Here is a 17982-nt window from a genome sequence, read left to right as displayed (position 1 = left end):
TGAGGGCTTTTTCAGTGGCTATAGTGCAAGCCTCTGGTGAAATCTTGGCCTTGTGCTTTCCATGAAAGAAACTAAATTGTAAATTTCCTTGTGGGAAATAATTTATCTTCAAGGAATCATGTCACAAAAAACACTATTTTCTGGCTACTTTTGGGCTACTACGGAGGCCAATTTGGTGATTTGTGGTTGGAGTCAGGTAACCTACTATAAGGTCATACCAATGTTATGCACAGTCATTAAGCTTGCCTCAAATATAAGAAAACACAAGACACAAACCTCCATCATCTGTTTGGGTTCTCCTTTCTTGGTGACTTTCCTCAAGACAGCCTTGTATGATCCAGACTGAGAAAATGCTGTTAAAATTCTGCAAGAAGTAAAAACAGAAGAAATCACATGAATGTCTAGGTTGAATTTGCTGCAGTGAATGCCCTATATACAGCACTGGGGTCCTTTACTCAACCAATAATCACTCACTCACTCACTCACTCACTCACTCACTCACTCACTCACTCACTCACTCACTCACTCAATCAAGTGATTATTAATATTGTAACAAAAAAATCTGTCCCAGCTTGCACAAAGTCCTGACTGCAGAGCTCAGCTCAGCTCAAGCTTGTGTGAGCACTACACAGATATATGTGGAGACACAGTATACGTTGAACAATTGATTAAAATAGAAAAGTATGAAAGGTAAAAAATATATGTGCTTACTATGGATACCTATTACCCTCATTGCGAATACTAAGTGTCTCACCCAAGAATTACTCTATAAAAGGAGAGGAGCCATCAACATTTCAAGTAGCAGGCTGTTTTCTACTGAGTCAATCCAATGCTAGTATAGCTAGCTTTGATAATCTGATAAAATCAACGTATTCAGCATGACACGGCTCCTTTGAAAGAAGTCAACACTCACTCAGATGAACAGTCCTGAGGATGACCAACAGCCTGGAAGCATAGCTTGTTCTGCTCATCGAACAAGCCCAGGTGGTGGCGAGAGAAATGGGCCTTTTCCCCCTGTTCCACATCGTGTACCTCCCACAGGGTGTGCAGAGTCAAGGACTGACCATCCTGGCCCAGTTGCACAAATGCATCTCGTGCCTCTGGTACTCGGGCTATCTCCCGGTACAGGCTCACTATGTTGCTCACCTGCACAGGGAAGCAAACACCGCAGTTCATTTGTGCCACTTCACAGAGTGCATAAGCCATTGTGCATAAAACAGCCAGAAGGAGGCTTGGGCAACAACGTTAAATGGCAGCGCTATGGTGCAACACTCTACTTTTATCACATGCATTGTTTGGCGTGTGTATGAAATGCAGAGCTGGTATAATGTATTGATTCTCTTTCAATATTATTCCTCTTTGTACTTCGTCACTGGTCTGAACAATGCGCTCTGGCAATGATATCCTCAAAATCCGCTGGCCGTGATTGGTTAATGATAATAAATAAATAAAATTGAGTGAAAGGAATCCTTAGATCATATTGGCCCACCTTTAAAGGGAAGCCGAAGAGTTTTCCAGAAAAAATGAGTGAGGAGCTGTGCGTAATGGTTTTACTGCCTGTGAACTCTTGTGTATAGTGCTCATGTGTATGTCATTCACCTTTCACTTTTGTTCATTTTTTGAGCGTGCTTATCACACCACATTATAAGAAAAAAATTTTCGGAAACGATGTCATTAAAGCAAGACCAAAGATCTGTTGTGTTGGAAGTGGAATTTGTTTTGTCCCGGCATATGATGGTATAATATAAGTATGGGCAAGACTGCGTACGTGCCAACACACAGCCCACGGCGCACCACGCGCCAGCTCGCAAGCAATCCCAATGCGCGGCGTAGCGCGCGATAAAAAAAAAAATGAAAAACCGAGAACGCGCCGCGTACAGGCAAAAAAAAAAAAAAAATACGCGGTATGCGCGGCGTGGGGGAAAGGGGGAAAGAGAGCGGAGCGTGTCGGCATAAGAAAAAAATAAACGCTAGGAAGAGGAGACGCCGCGCGGCTGCTGTTCCTGTTGCCATGACAACGTAAACAATCGTGTGCGCCACCATTTTGTTAAAGCATCGCCCTCCTGTTAGGGCCGTAACTGAAGGGGACCTTGGCGCTAGCGTCGAAAGAGCGTCTGCTTCAAACCAGCCAATGGCAACCATGCGGAGGTTCACCCCTGGGCGCTAGTCGCTTGCCGTGCTTCTCCCGCTTGCCGACAGGTGCCACTAGTCCCTCATCTAACAAAAGTCATAATATATGAGACGGATCGCATAATAAGAATTCGATGGCTATTTTTGAGGACAAGATTTCCGTAATACGCGTGAGTGCGTCGTAGAGAACGGAACGAACACAACCGAAAAATAAATCGGTTGTCCTCTCGCTCGAAAAAGAATCAGAAAACGGGCTAACGCCGCAATACGACCTCGCATAGTCACGCCGCACGACGTTTATCTATAAACGTTGATGCCGTATGCTTGGACCATGCGCTATATAGAACAAAGATATCTGTAATCCAGCACCTACCACTGCTCAGGACGCTGGCGCAGTGCGTAAACGGTAGCTTTGCTGGACAAGCTTAATTCACACAGTAAGCTATGCTGTTTAACCAAAACTATTTTATTCATGGGTGGAAACCTCTTCCACCGAACCAAGTAGTCACGCAATGTAATCTGCAGCTAGCAGTTTGAACGCTTGTCAAAGTATAACAGCAGAGCTCCTATTGGTAGCAGAACGGTACCCACGCTGTTACGATCGTCGCGTATGTTTCATTTCTCCTAAACCGCAGCTTAGAACTAGAGGATAATACTGTAATAAGGTCACATTAGTGAATGGAACATTAAGAAATACACAATTGATCTCCGAGGCTGATTGTAGGCTCAAACACTCGCGCGCATATCGCGGTGTGTGCTCCGTCCGCCTCAACGCCAGCAGAAACACCGGCCATACCGACTTAAACCACTTCAGTACGTCTCACAGAACCGTTTTTTACCTAGAAGACGCACGCCACACTAAATAGACCGCACGAGAGCGAAAACACACGCCAGAAACTACGGCCGAGCGTATACTCAGCTGCCATGCTATACGGAGCGCTAGCCCAAGCCAGCATGCCGACTGCCCATAAATTACTGGTGGCGCCCATAAAAAACGGTGTATATCTTCTCACTCGTTTTACTAAAATATTTTGTACATGCTATTCAAACTCTCAGCACCACTCCAATCGGTAATGTTTCAAGGTGCATGTGACACATTTTAAATATCATTGCAGTTTTTAATCTTTTTGCTGTTGATGCACAATCTTGGCATATACAACTGTGTACAGAGCATCTGAAAGGGCTAAAAGTTATCGTAAGGCATAAAATCATCATAAAATCATGAGCATGACAAACAGACGGTGAAATCATGTGCATTTAATCTATTTCTTTTCTTCTTTCTAGTGCACATGTAATAGAAGCCTTTTTCTAATTTTTAAGATCAAACACCACGTTTTCCAGCCGGCACCCAGAGGCTACAACATGAAGAAAGCAGCAAGCAGACAATTTCTAGAGTGAAGTTAAAGAATGTGAGGAATTCGGGCACTCGATATTACAAGCGGTGGTAGGTAAGAGTGGTGTTACGTTTGCTTATTAGTTTAGGATGAAGTCAGCAAAACTGCGGTAATAATACAAATATATCTCAGAGTTGGAGATAAAGGCATAAAGATAAAAGATAAATTTGGCACGATGCTTGAAATCTGAATTACCATCTGAGTGCATTTCATATTGCGTCTCTCAAAGAAGCAAAATGTTTTCACCTACGTCCATACTGTGTTGCAACTTCCTCGGGCACCAGCAGGTCGTCTCGATATGCGGCAACGCGGTTTATCTTTATGGTCGGCTCGCTATATATTCGGATGACCGGTAAGACGTATAACAAGAGAACACTGGGAGATAACGACGACAAGCTGGGGGCGGCGGCTCGAATAGCTGTGCCGACGTCGTTAGACTGGGCCGTGCGCCGTACAATACCTCCACAGTTCGAGAGCGCCCACCGTATGTACTATCGTGAGCAATATGAGCAGGAACACGCGAGCGCGTGGGAAATAGCCTCGAAAGCGACGTGGGGCGATGCGTTGCGGCCGCTGTAGGAAACAAAGTGGAAAGGGCGCCGCGGTTCCGCCAACTGTCGGCACTCCCGCCTCACTAGCGTTACTGCGTAATGGCAGCTGATTGCGTGTCACCGGGCGCTAGCGATGATAAGGCGGTTATGTCATGCAGAGCGTGGACTGTGCTGTGTGTAGTTGAGCGCAAAATATCTCTAGCTCTCTTTTTATCATACTTGCGGAACGTATCGCAATGATACCGGCGTGATACTGTGGCGCCTGTAATAGCGCTCGCACGCAGGAAAAAGCAGGGTTGTTTTGTTATGCGTGTTTTAGAGCGCAGCTCTTTGGCGTCCGTTCCTGGGTTTCGCGTCGTCGTCGGCGTTGTCGTCGGCCTCGTAACCAGCTCCGCCCCCCTTTCATCCCCCCAGCGCTAGCAGCGACCGACTGATACCGCTGGATGCCGCTGACGCCGCTAGAGAGTCAAGATAACGTGACTGCATAGAACACCGTCGCCGCCATGCAGAAAGAGGAGGAAAGGGTCGCTGCTATCTCTTCCCTCCTCCCTTTATCGTGTTGTCCGCTTACTGCGCGCGCTTCTGCCCCCATCGTTTGCCGCTGGGTGTACACGCCGCCCCCCTCCGCTTCCGCTTACTGCTGGTTGCTCTCGACGGCGGCGATGAGCCTCCGCTTCGGTGGCGCGAACTGCAGGGTCTTCTCGGCGGCGGCGATGAGCTTCTGCTTCAGCCTCGCTTACTGCTGGTTGCTCTCGACGGCGGCGATGAGCCTCCGCTTCGGCGGCGCGAACGGCAGGGTCTTCTCGGCGGCGGCGCTTAGCCTCTGCTTCCCCCACGGCTGTGACAACCTCGCGAGCCACTTGTATAGATCTCGTCTTTGAGAATCAAGCATTGGTGTACCAAGTCGAACATATATCAGTCTATTTCTCCGACCACAAAGCTTCCTTCATGACTGTCAAGAACTGTTAGTGGAGTCTTTGTTAAAGGAATACGTGTGAAAAAAAAAAAAATTCTGTGATAGCGCATACATGTGTTGCTCGATTTCTTTGCCTCAATCTATCCAAAAGGTGAAACAGCTTATTTGCTGCGCTCAAATTTCGCATTAGGAAGTAACGTAATCGTCGGTAATTTTTTTCTATGTCTCGGTTATTGTGAACAAAGAAAAGTTGTACGCAGCAGTGAATTTAAAGGTTTTATTAGACGATTGCTTAATGGTAACAAAATTTTCATCCACACAAAAAGTATCCCAATACATCAGTGTTACAGCTTGACCTTTCCTTGCAGGCTTCATGCGTTAATAACGGGTCATGGCTCCGCCTGCTTGAATGACGGCCTCCATTCTTTTTGGCAGAAACACGTAGAGAGCCTCGATGAAGGCTTTGTCATCTTGAAGATGTTTCCACTCGCGCTTTATGGCTTCCCACAGTTCATCACTGGTCGTCGAGTCCAAGGAGAGTCTTGAAAGGTTAGCCTTCATACGTGCCCAAACATGTTCTATGATGTTCATGTCTGCACCCTTCGCACACCACTCCAAGCTCCTTACCCCTAGTTCGCCTAAAAGACGTGCCACGACCTTTGCTGTGTGAACGGGAGACAAGTCCTGTTGGAATAGATAATACCCATCCGGGTGTGGACCATTCAGAGCATAGGGGATCATCTCGTGCTCCAGCAATGTGCAATATGCAGAACTCGTAAATCTCCCAGGGATTCTTACAATGGGACTTAGGCCATCCCGCGAAATAGCCGCCCACACGTTTACTGACGTGCGTCCACTTGCGGCCACCTGCTTGACGTTCTGCGGAGAGAAGCGCGTATTCTCCATGCGCCACACTCTTCTCTGCTGGTCCCAGCGGCTTGAGAACGTAGATTCACCAGAGAAGATGACATATTTCCAATCCTCGACCTTCCAGCTGCGGTGATCGACAGCGAACTTTAGGCGAGCAGTCTTGTTGGCAACTGTGAGAAGGGGGCTTCTGAGCAGCGATACGACTACGGAGGGCGGCTTCCCTTAGCCTTCGCCGCACCGTGCTGTCGCTTACATGTTCCAGGGCAAGAGTACTGCGCACCTCCTTCGCATTTAGAAATGGCTTCTCGTTGACTGCAGCAACAATTTGCAGGTCTTGATCCGCCGACGTGGCGCGAGGTCGCCTCTCGTGCGGCGCATCCTTAATGCGTCCTTCATCTCGGTACGCCTGCACTATCCTGTTGACTGTGTTCAACCGGCAGCCCGTCAAGGCAGCAATGTTTCGCTGCGAGTAAGCTTTCTTCCACAACTCAACGACTTCTTCCCGCTTATTCAACGGCACTCGAGACATCGCAGGACGCTGAAACGCACTTCTAACCGCGGGCAGTCGTGGTCTCCCTTATAAGCATTTGCCACGAAAAAGAAATTAAAGATGCGCGTCGGCCGTGACGTAGCGTTTTTACTTCTTTTCTTGTTCATCAAAGATTCGAACGTTTCCATGAAAGGTGCGACTGGCCTTACGATAGACCTTTTAAGAAGTCGGCCAGAAAATATTCCCTGTCGCATGCTTGCAAATATCTAAGAGTCGGGTCTGACCGCTCCACATACGCACACTCAGACAAAGAAAAAAGGAACAAAAAAGGTTAACAGCGGTATTTTGCGCTGAACTACAGACAGCGCGGTCCACGCTCTGCATGCCATAACCGCCTTATCATCGCTAGCGCCCGGTGACATGCAATCCGGTGCCGTTACGCAGCAACGCTAGTGAGGCGGGAGTGCCGACAGTTGGCGGAACCGCGGCGCCCTTTCCACTTTTTCCTACAGCGGCCGCAACGCATCGCCCCACGTCGCTTTCGAGGCTATTTCCCACGCGCTCGCGTGTTCCTGCTCATATTGCTCACGATAGTACCTATGATTTCACAGGATGCAGCGCGTAACCAGAGCCGAATCGCACGGCACGTTTCTCCCCTGGCGGAACGAATTCACCTCCCACAGGTGCAGTTCCGCCGCTTCCCTTCAAGGTCGCGCGCGCGCAAAACGTCTCTTGTTTGCGACCGCGCCTTTTCGGACGACCGGAAATTATTATTGTGTCCTTAACGACCACAACGGCAACGTAAACAAGAAATTGTTGATGCCACGAGTGAAATTCTGCCGATTCACAAGAAAACGGTACAAAAGAAAGCAGACGACAGAATTACTGCTGTGCGCCAAACGAAGTAAACAACTGGCAGACGAAGCGATCTCTTTCATTGAACACCCGTGAGTGTAGGACGGTTTTTACATGTAATCTACATGAACTTCATTATTACTGGGTATATAACCTTTTTATTCAAATAAAAACTTTCCGTTTTTTGTTAGACCAGCGCTTGTCCTTTCTGCTTTCTCGTGTGTCGTTTGTGTGTGCGCTGCTCAAGAATGGAAACCACTTCTGTTGCATGCGGAGAGATGTACACCCGCTAGTTGAATTTTACCCCGCATGCGGCGCTCTCACGCCGGCGCGACAGCGCCGCTCGGCGGTGCCGTTGTTGTCTCAAAGAAAACGAGAGCAGTGACGCCCATAGAGAGAGAGGGGGACTTGTTTATTTTCGCAGGTAAAGCTGTAAGGCTTCATTTAAGTTCATTCATTTGCGTTCGACAGGGCTTCCGGCGCAGAGTATTGGCCGAAGCACGATATCGGCCGATATATCGTTCCAAAGCGATAGCAATTGCCGCGATGTGTTCACACACGTACCCGCAAATGCTACAGCTGCAGATATAACATCAAAGCAATATTTTTTTTATAAGTCCTATATTTTGTTTGGCATCTAACTTTCATTTCGCGTTCTGTCAATCCGAGTTTGATCAAGCTGCGACAGCCGCCAGCTTCACAAATGCTATTTTGCAGCAAGGCCACGCATCCGGCCATGAAAGGTTATGACCCTGCGAAAGGAACGTCCAGCTGCATGTCGACTCAAACGTTCGGCCCAGATAGTCGGGCCAGCAGTACGCACCGTACACGACGCCGTAGACGCTTCGCGCGAGGCAATTATTCCGCGACCTGCTTTCCGGACCACATTAATTTTTCTTTCTGTTTAACTTCGGAATGGAATTTTCCTTTAATACAAGCCGCCATTGCGAATTCGTTCGCCCGGCGAAATCGAAATGCCGCCGCGAGTAGCAGCTGTACGTGGCCACATTGGCTCGCCATGCGGTGCGGCTGCAGCACGCAGTATCAACACTCCCCAATCACAGTAACATATATATACAACGGAGGGCCGTACCGGATACATTCCTTTCTACTTTTCGTTTGCTAAACATTTTCTTCAAATGCGAGAATTCGGAGAGCGTGCTCAAGGCGCGTGCGGCCCTTTAAAAAAAAAAAAAAGAAGGCTTAGCGGTAGTGAAAGCGTGACCGAAAGCCGACTGAAGTGATCGAGGCCATAATTACAAATAAAATGCAATTATGATATATATATATATATATATATATATATATATATATATATTCAAGTAAGACGTGTTGAAATAAGACGTGAATTGCATTTTCTTTGTAATTACGGCCTCGATCACTTCAGTCGGCTTTCGGTCACGCGTTCACTACCGCTAAGCCTTTTAAAAAAAAAAAAAAAAGATCCGCACGTGCCTTGAGCACGCTCCCCGAATTCTCGCATTTGAAGAAAATGTTTAGCAAACGAAAAGTGGAAAGGAATGTTTCCGGTACGGACCCCCGTTGCATATATATGTTACTGTGATTGGGGAGTGTTGATATTGCGTGGATTTTTTTTTTTTTTGGGGGGGGGGGGGCAACCCAAAGTAACTTTTCTATCCAAATGAGGTGGAGGGCACTTTTACTAGTACAAATGTGAATAATTCCCACCATTTGCCATAAAGACGCATAAATCCGCAAAAGAGAATTGAAATACCGTGTATCTCACAGGTAGGCCTGTGAGATACACTTCTCCTTTACTTGGAAAACAAAGAACCACATCAAATGGACTCGCGCATGAAAAGTGAGTGGGAAGGACCTTGCCAAGAACAAGTTAACAAGCGAAAGTGCAAAATAAAGATTTCTAGTAACATTTTTTGAATTAGCCCTGGAAGAATTTTAGGTAAAAGTATATTTGCGCAACAGTAACAGTTCTTTTGCATCCCTCGTTTACTACTCTACCAAGTAGGAAAACCGACTCGTGTCATAATTTGGGAAGTTGCGTAACGATGCGTGGCAGCAGTCCCGTGCAACCGCCTAGAGCGCAGGACGCTGCGGTGCTAGATGTACTGCGCCCACCGCGGAAGATTAGAACCCCCTCCCCTTTAGCACAGCAGGGAAGTGGCTACGTCAGGTGGCTCGACTGATAACTGTAGAAGCGTAATTCAAAACACATGAAATTATTTTCCAGTTCCGGGGGCGTTTTTTCTACTTCCTTTTTAAATAGGAAGATGTTGATGCATAAATATTTTCACAAACAATTTTCGCTTTTCCTCCCTATTTGGCTGTTGCCTTGGCTTTCTCGCTTAGTAGATCGCTCCCCATTTGGCTGTTGCCTTGGCTTTCTCGCTTAGTAGATTGCTTAATTTCTCATCTCCTTGGGACTCTTGTTTCCAGTTGTTAATTTTGCACGAAACGTGTTGTACAATAAGGGAAAAACCACACACGAGGTAACGGGTGACAGTAATATTGCTAAAGGGTTTAAGGGTTATTGCAGGGTCTGATGATGGACGCTTTTTCGCAATATCTTATTTTCCACCTTATTTAACCCATATCGCGGATATATGGTTCCGAAGATCTGCCAGTGCCGCGACGAGCTGTCACTCAAGGAAATAATGAACCAAAAGGAAAAGTTAAACACAAATGGCGTTCCTTCGGCCACAACTCGTTCCACGAGCTTACAGACCAGCCGACTATGAACTGAATCCCTTTCCTGACCCCTGGATTAGTCTAAACAAAGAAGATTGAACTAACGAAGCAACAGGGATGTGCGTGATCGTTGAATCAATCGTGACATAAAAATGTGTTGGGCATTATAAATAAATAAAAATATTACATTTAAAACAATACCCTACGCCCTGCCTGCTGCAATAGATGGTGACAACTGAATTCATCTTGAGTTCATCGCGCGGGCACCGAATCAATGACAAAATTGGCCTCCACACCCCAGGAGATACTGATAACTACCGCCATCCAAAAGGAGTGAAAAAATTGACAACTATTCTACTCTGTGAAGATGAAATGGCAGCGAAAGCTGACGACAGTCAAAGCTCTCAAACGAAAAGCAAAGTGTTTCACATCCGCTGCGGGTCGGCCTGAATATAGTGCAATATCGGGCCGACCCGTGGCGGAGGTGAAGCAGACGTTAAGCACCCCTTATAAGTGGGTCCATCCCGAAGGTAGTGCAATGCCGGGCCAACCGGCGGTGGAGGTGAATCAGGCATTAAGAACTCCCCATACGTAGGCCGATTCCGAAGATATTGTAATACCGGGCCCACCCGCGGCGGGAGTGAAGCAGGCGTTGAGCGCTCCCCTCACGTGGCTCCATCCCGAAGGTAGTGCAATGCTGGGCCGACCGGCGGTGGAGGTGAAGCAGGCGTTAAGCACTCCCCATATGTGGGCCCATCCCGAAGATTCCGAATGGTGCGTTGTAGGTTCCAGAGTCCACAGGGGTATGTGCCATTGATCTTGGACCCTTTTTGAACTATCACCAGTATCGGCCTACATGATGATTTTTTCTGTTAACGGACGACGAAAAAAACTACGGAAGTTAGTCATACACTGCTTTCGTTGTAAAAGGCAGCAAAATGTTGACCGCCGAGTAGACTGATTTGTCAAAGCTTTAGGAATGTGTGTGAGGAGTGGTGCCTTGGGTGGATAGGGGGGGAGGTATGCCGCTTAATTTCCGCCGTATGCCGCTTACACACACACACACACACATTATATATATATATATATATATATATATATATATATATATATATATATATATATATATATATATATATATATATATATATATATATATACACACACATAGGGCAAGAAGCTCTCCGACACAAAATATTGTCACTAGGAACTAGACAACGTAAAAAGCGTATAAATAAAATATTTTTATGTGCACCAAGTGATCCTTCGTGCAATCAACATTTTCTGAAACTCTATATGTTAGAAAACAGAAACTACTAGACCGGCGAACGACGGCTCAGAAAATCTGTGACAACGGCCTTTTAACTCGCAAGAAATGGAGTCTGCGGCGGACGTGTGCAATGGTCGCGAACATGCCACGACCAAGCAGATGCACACGATCACGCGCGTATATGCACCCATCTCGAGTGCAAATGGCACTTCACAAACTCGGATGAGAAAGAAAAAATAAAGCAAAACCGAAGACGAAATATGGTAAGACAGGCAAGGGCATAACAGGAGTGCGCTCAGCCAACACCTTCCATAATACTATAAGGTGTTGGCTGAGCCAACCATGCTTGCTTGCCAGAGACTGAAGCTCCGGCATTCCATTTCGGGACAGTCTGTATATTGACAGAGCCTGTGCTCGGTCGACACTGCTTTGGTTACAATGAGTAAGTTGGCTGCCTTTGACAAGCTCTACACTAAACAAAAACCCTCGTCCACAGGACCACCTTTTTATTATTATAATCAAAACACAAATGGGGAACGTCACGTGACATTCATAATATGAGCTGCTCCTCTTCGTGCGGTCGCTCCACACGCAGCAGCGGCCGGAGTAGAACGCCCCTGCACCCGGCGCCTCGCGCGCGACCGCAATCGCCTTCAATACAGAGCGCACGCGGATGCGCCATGCAGCGGCCGGAGTAGAACGCCCCTGCACCCGGCGGCGTTTTTACAATTGTTAGTAGGTACAGCGGGGCGTGGTGCTTTTCACGGCGCTAGACGTTTCTGCGCAGGCGCGAGTAAGAGCAGGTGCGAGAGAGAAAATCTGGGGGCCTTTGCTCCTTGAATATGTGACTCTGCCTAGGCACTACGGCGCCTCGCACGCGACCGAAATCGCCTGCAAGATAGAGCCCACGCGGACGCGCCATGCGCAGCAGCCATTGGAATATTCCCCCCCTCTCCCCGGTGCATGCCTTGCGCGCGACGGATGATGGCGCGCTCCCTCCCTGCCTTCCTCCCTTGTGCGCACGAGATTGAGCTACCATCATCGGCTCACCCTCGCGCTTTCACTCGCACGTACAGCATACAGCGCACGGCGACTATATGCGGAAAATCTCGGCAACAACAGAAATGCGCCTGGAGCATCCACGTAATTTCTATCGCACTAAAACCTAATCTCTATTGAATGTAGAGTTCTGCACTTTATTCAGTAAAGAAGTGCAACAATGCCCTCAATGTGCAGTGCCATAATGCACAAGAAGTGGCAAATCAGCTACAAGGTGAAATAAGTTAAGCTGATACCGAAAGCAGTTTGACACGTCCATGATGTGTAACCAGTGAAAGTTGAACTCGTTTCCTCAAATTGCTGGTTACAGCGGAGCTTTGCAGGGCAGCCAACAAAAAGAATTCTGTAACTGGTCGAATGTCGCTTTTGCAGTAGAGCAAGAAAAAGAATGGGGAGGAAGATTAGATTTCCATAAGTGTCAACTACATATATTAATAAACAAAGAAACAACATACATCAAGTGACTCGATGCCCTGAAGCCTGAGGACGGTTGACATACGCTTGCGTGGCAGCTGCCCCTGCATGGCCTTCTGGTGCTTGCGTGAGGTCGAGTGTGACCGGATGTCACTCAGCTTGGCCGTGAAAGTGATTTTGCAGTTCTTGCAGAACGCTATGCAGGCATTCTCCGCCACAGGTGCCAGCCAGCCTGTTCCATTCAGTAAGAAAGCAAGACACATTCTGAGTGTGCATTATGAAAATAATCTTTGCACAGTGCAGTGTGCAGACAGATGGTGAATTTTCACTCAGTTCATTGCACGTGTGAATGGAACCAAATATAAATCACAACTGGGTAGCATGCATATGTGCATGCAAGTCAGGCTAACAGTTTGTTATCCCTTTCAGTGTTAGGTTCGTTTTAGAGATGACGCACCCCCAGAATCGTGTTTTTCTCTCGGATATTATAAACTGAACACAACAGTTTGCTTTCCGTTGTGCATGAATGAAAAAAGTTCAGCAGCATGTTGCACTTCTCTAACACATGAAGGCGAAAGTGTGCTGTACACTTGGTAATGCGTGGTCTCGCATCATCGCATTGCTGCTTTCACATTTCGGCTTCTTCAGCTCGTTTTCGAGGCTCAGGTTCGAGTGCTCATATAGCGGAAGCAGACATGTGCCAACGGTTTCTCTTCGACTTTATGTTGCATCCTGTCAGCAGGGGATTGAAACATAAGCTGTTTTGTGTGTTGTATGGGTGATGAATGTACGCACTGCTTGCTTCACTTTGCTGAGCACTTGTGCCCTCAGCCTTTTGGGGGAGGTATGACCCATTGCATGTTTTGCTTGCTTACGGGGGTATGAGCCCTTCAGAAGGTCACATGGTTTTCTTTTCATTTTACCACCCGACTAGACAGTGTGTTTCTGTATGCTGTAAGCACGATTCCAATGAATGTATGCACTGTACGCTTCACTTTGCCGAGTGCTTGTAACCTCTGCATTACCATAGGGATGAGCCTTGCACTGCTTGCTTGCTTAGGGGGTTATGAGCCACTGATTATTATTATTATTATTATTATTATGATTATAGTTTTTGTACCATTGGACCAGACGATGCATTTTTTTCAAGACCATAAGGGGTATAAGCCACTTAAGGCTTTCATCTTAAAGATGGCATGGATAATGGCAAATGCTCCCTTGGTGTGGTCCTCACATTTCTATCTGACAAAAAGAATGTCAGAAGGGTCATGCTGGGTCAGAAACACAGAAATGTACAGGCACGTCAGTGGTGCTGGAAGGGTTAACAGTTAACCATGAGATGACATCTGGAAATGTTTGATCTCTTCAAACAATCAATAGCAGTTCTAGTTAACGACTATTTACTAGAAGCAGTAATGAACAATGCAATAAATAAAAATTATTTCCCTGAGTAAAATAGAGCAAGTCAACATATTGCTAAATGGAAGAAAGCAGCATCTGTCAGCACCAAAACATTAATTCTCAAATACCCACTGAACGCTAGGTACATTCAATGTTTGTTATCATGTTGACATTCTACACAAATGTTATTACACAACCTACATGATTTACAACTTGCAGAATATTGATTTGGCATTCTAATGTACTAAATGCTACTCAGCTATACATAGATAAGGTTGCCACCTACGCTGCAAAATAAATAAGCTGCAATAAATATGCAGGAAGGACATTGCAGCACATATGTTTTCTCAATAATATGTTCCGATTTGCTATGAATTTTAAAACGGACAAAAATAAGTTGCAGTGAATTTGACAAAACTCAACAACACTTATTTAATAGCAGAATACTTCAGCAAGAAGTCGTCCTAAACATCCCCTACCATTGGTCACTAAGAGAAGTCGCTTTCTTGCACGTTTATTAAAATGGGCTTAAGGAACTCGACTTACTTCGTCTTCCTGGTCTATCTGACAGACGCTCTGTAGTTTTTTTAAGTTGTTCATCCGTGGAAGATAAATATATATATAGTACATGCCATTCAGAAGGATGAACTGGCAACAGATACAGACAAAAAAAGTTTGCACTGGACACGTGGCAGCCCTATATACTCCATATCTCACCCAAGCCATGCATTGTTGGGTGAAACCAATGGGTTCACCCATTGAGCGCCACTGATCCTTCCATGAAGCTTCCATTCAGTCAGCATCATGTGGAGCATAATCAGAGGCAGACACCTGAGGACCGCTTCCAACTCCATACAATTTTGGCTCACAAGGTTTTGTTTTGCTTTGCTTGTGACTCACTCCTCAATGAGCCTGTAAAGGCTTACAGTATTGCTGAACAAAAATTAAATAAACAAGTTGATAAGACGGAGTAAATAGATGCAATGGTACTGAAGCTCTGACCTCTAGGCCTGGGCAGATCTCCAGAAGTTATCCATCAGGGAACCAAGGCAACAGATATGTGACAATATGTGCTGCGCACAGTGTACCAATGGCTAAGAAACATCGAGCTGACTCTGCGATATGTAGTTTGGGTAGGGTGACCAGTTCAAATCTCCTGACTGTTATGTAGTCATCAATTTCTCAGTCTCGTCTGGGCAGATGATTAGAAAGTGAAGTCACAAGAACATGTGCGGGTAGGAAAGAGTGAAATAAAAGGCAAAATACACGGGTTAATTGAACATTTGAGCTCTATAACTGCTATTTTTGTGAGGGCCCAACAGCTACATTTTACACTATAGTAGTGTATTCATTTGCAATGCAAGTTGTATGTAACCTTTCATATAACAGTGCTTCCTTATAATTCTGATGCATTTTTTAATGTAAAAATTATTGCAATCCATTTGCTTTTTCTGTTCTTTTTTTTTGCACAGTGTTCTTTCTTCACAACAGACCTAGAAACCCATGCCCATCCCCTACCCCATTAGCAATTTTGTGTAAACTGAATGTGACGCAATGTCTCCAGGTGATATTTATAAAGTCAGACACATTTACGATGAAAGAACCCATTTAACAAAGGTGAGTACAATATGTCTTAGTTTATTGAGGCAATAGGGTCACAATGACTATAGTGGTATCTGTAAAAACTTTCGCGGTCTTGTACATTTCATTATATTGCATGTGTTCGATCGCATAATCTATTCTGTATGTACGAAGCAGTGAAACTAGAGAATTTTAGACAGAAAGAAATGGCAATGTAGGTAGATGTGTTGACAGTTTCAAGTGGTAAAAAAACAAATAATAATTTTTACTTTTCTGGGCCAGAAACTTGGAATGACATTTCATATGCTAGTAACTTTCTCTTTTACGTTTGCTTGGCTTTCTAACTTTACAGTTTAGGTAATTTCTTTGGTGCTACAGGTACAAAAAGAGGGCAGAAATCAAATTCCTGCAGAAGAAAGTGCCAACTTCAATGCATGTGTCTGTGTAGCAGCAGAATAGAGGGAATACAGTAGCATCTCCTCAGAGACACTGGTCCTTTGTACTCACCACTAGAATTACTGCCAACCATTTTCTCCTTGCATACTGTAAAGCAAACCTTTTTTTTGTCTCTTCCCTGTAGCATGGCATTCATCATCGTTTCCTCGCTGAATATATTTGTGGATATATGCTAGGGGTGTGCAAATATTCGAAACTTTTGAATAATGAATCAAATAGTGTCCTATTATATTCAGTCTTCGAATCGAATAACCACAATTCGTAAATGCAACTATTTTTTGAATAATTTTCAAATATTTCAGAAATCAACTGCGCCCAAGTAACATATAATTGGAGCAAAATTCCAGTAAATTTTCGCCCCCGCAGGCATAATATAGACATAGAACATGAGAAATTGCATAGTAGAGCAGGTCACACTTCACTTTTTTGTGACGTTTTCCAGGCTGTAGAGCGATCATTCGTACTTTCTGAAGGGACCTCTGCATGTGAAGAAACTACTTGTTTGCTCCTAATGCTCAATTTGTGCTTTTAGTAAACAAAGCTTCTTAATGTACTATTAATGACAGTAATTTGCTAACTTTAAGAATACTGGAATGTGAGCATTGTTTTATATTAATTGTGATAATGGCTTTTCATAATACGGAAACCATCTAAAAAGTATTCAATTCACTTCTGGCACTATTCGATTCGGTCTTGAAAATTACTATTCACACACTCCCAATATAGCCAACCAGGGCCACTGGATATATGTGCCCGAATTGATAACTTGCTGCTGTCTGGTTTAGTGGAAGATTGGGTCACTGCATGCGTATGTGCCTGTCCTTGGCCAATCCCCTGGAATGGATTAGTCCCTGTGACACAAGGGTATGATGCCTTCAATGTATTTATATAAGTGTCGTACTTCTCTGCATACAGCTCCCATTAACACTCTTCCTTCAACCAGTATCACGCACCTCCATTCTCCTAATGATGCAGTCAGCTACCACGGATGAGGTTGTGCTCGTGTCATCTGCTACTGCTGCTACCTCACCAACTCAAACAAGCTTTGCGCCATTTAGATTGCAACATTGCATTGGAATTGCTAAATTGGATCATCATTAGAGTTGCACTGCTACAGCAGCATGTACTTAACATTTTCCCAAGCCAGTGCTCTGTATGAAGACTATTTGGTAGGAATGGCAGGTGTATACTATACCTGGTCTCTCAAACTCCGTGCAGTGCAGCGAAGGCTAGGCATCATGTCAGCAAATCACCAATGAACACTAGCTGCATGTTTCCAACAAGGGAGGATGGCTCACCGATTGTGCACCACTGATCCTTCCGAGAAGCTTCCAATCAGTCAGCATCACACAGAGGGCGGCCAACGGCAGACAGTGAAGGAGCACTTTTGTTTCTGGTTTCGTTGGCTGACGAAAGCCATAGCTTTCACTGTGCCACACAGAGTTGGTGTGATGCATGCAGTATAGTATTTCTTGTAAATGCGTCGACTGAAGGAAAGTAGTAGAACTTTTCAAGGCCAAACTGAGGTATGAACTAACGCACAAGTAACAAGAGATCTCTGCACAAAAGCAATATGTTTCCATCTTGTTTGAAGAGTACAGAGTGTGCTGGCGACCCTACAATGTTTCTTTGTTCGTGCTCATCACCTACTCTATTATAACATCGCTCATGTGTTGTATATGTTCTCACTAGTTTTGATTACGTGAAGCAAGCATGTGCAGTGTGCTGCTGGGGAATGAAATCATAAAAAATTGGCAGAGAGAGGTAGCACAACCAGTGATGACTTTTTTGGAGCCACCGTGAGAGGCAATGCCATCCTTAGCTCAGTGAACTGCGAACATTCAAAGTGATTCTGCTTTTATTGCGGCAGCAGTTATATGGGCACTATATGTTCCACTCCATACACAACAGTGAACGCTGGGGAGGCC

At 45.4% G+C, this 17982-nt stretch overlaps 1 protein-coding gene across 2 annotated transcripts in view; it reads right to left on the bottom strand.

Annotated features, from left to right (window-relative positions):
* The window catches only part of LOC142585542 (acylamino-acid-releasing enzyme-like), a 47987-nt gene that overhangs the window by 28677 nt on the left and 1328 nt on the right, over nt 1-17982 (bottom strand). Inside the window, exons 2-4 of one of the 2 annotated variants that reach the window (XM_075696365.1) lie at nt 12658-12848; nt 914-1146; nt 277-364 (exon numbers count right to left, since the gene is read on the bottom strand). In XM_075696365.1, coding sequence (XP_075552480.1) covers nt 277-364; nt 914-1146; nt 12658-12848 — 512 coding nt within the window. Of the gene's footprint in view, nt 1-276; nt 365-913; nt 1147-3774; nt 4056-12657; nt 12849-17982 lie in introns of those variants that run through there. The other variant, XM_075696366.1, reaches the window with a different exon arrangement.

This window comes from Dermacentor variabilis, chromosome 6 (assembly GCF_050947875.1).
Source record: "Dermacentor variabilis isolate Ectoservices chromosome 6, ASM5094787v1, whole genome shotgun sequence".
In the NCBI taxonomy this organism is placed as follows: Eukaryota; Metazoa; Arthropoda; class Arachnida; order Ixodida; family Ixodidae; genus Dermacentor; species Dermacentor variabilis.
This window is presented reverse-complemented; position numbering and strand designations above follow the sequence as displayed.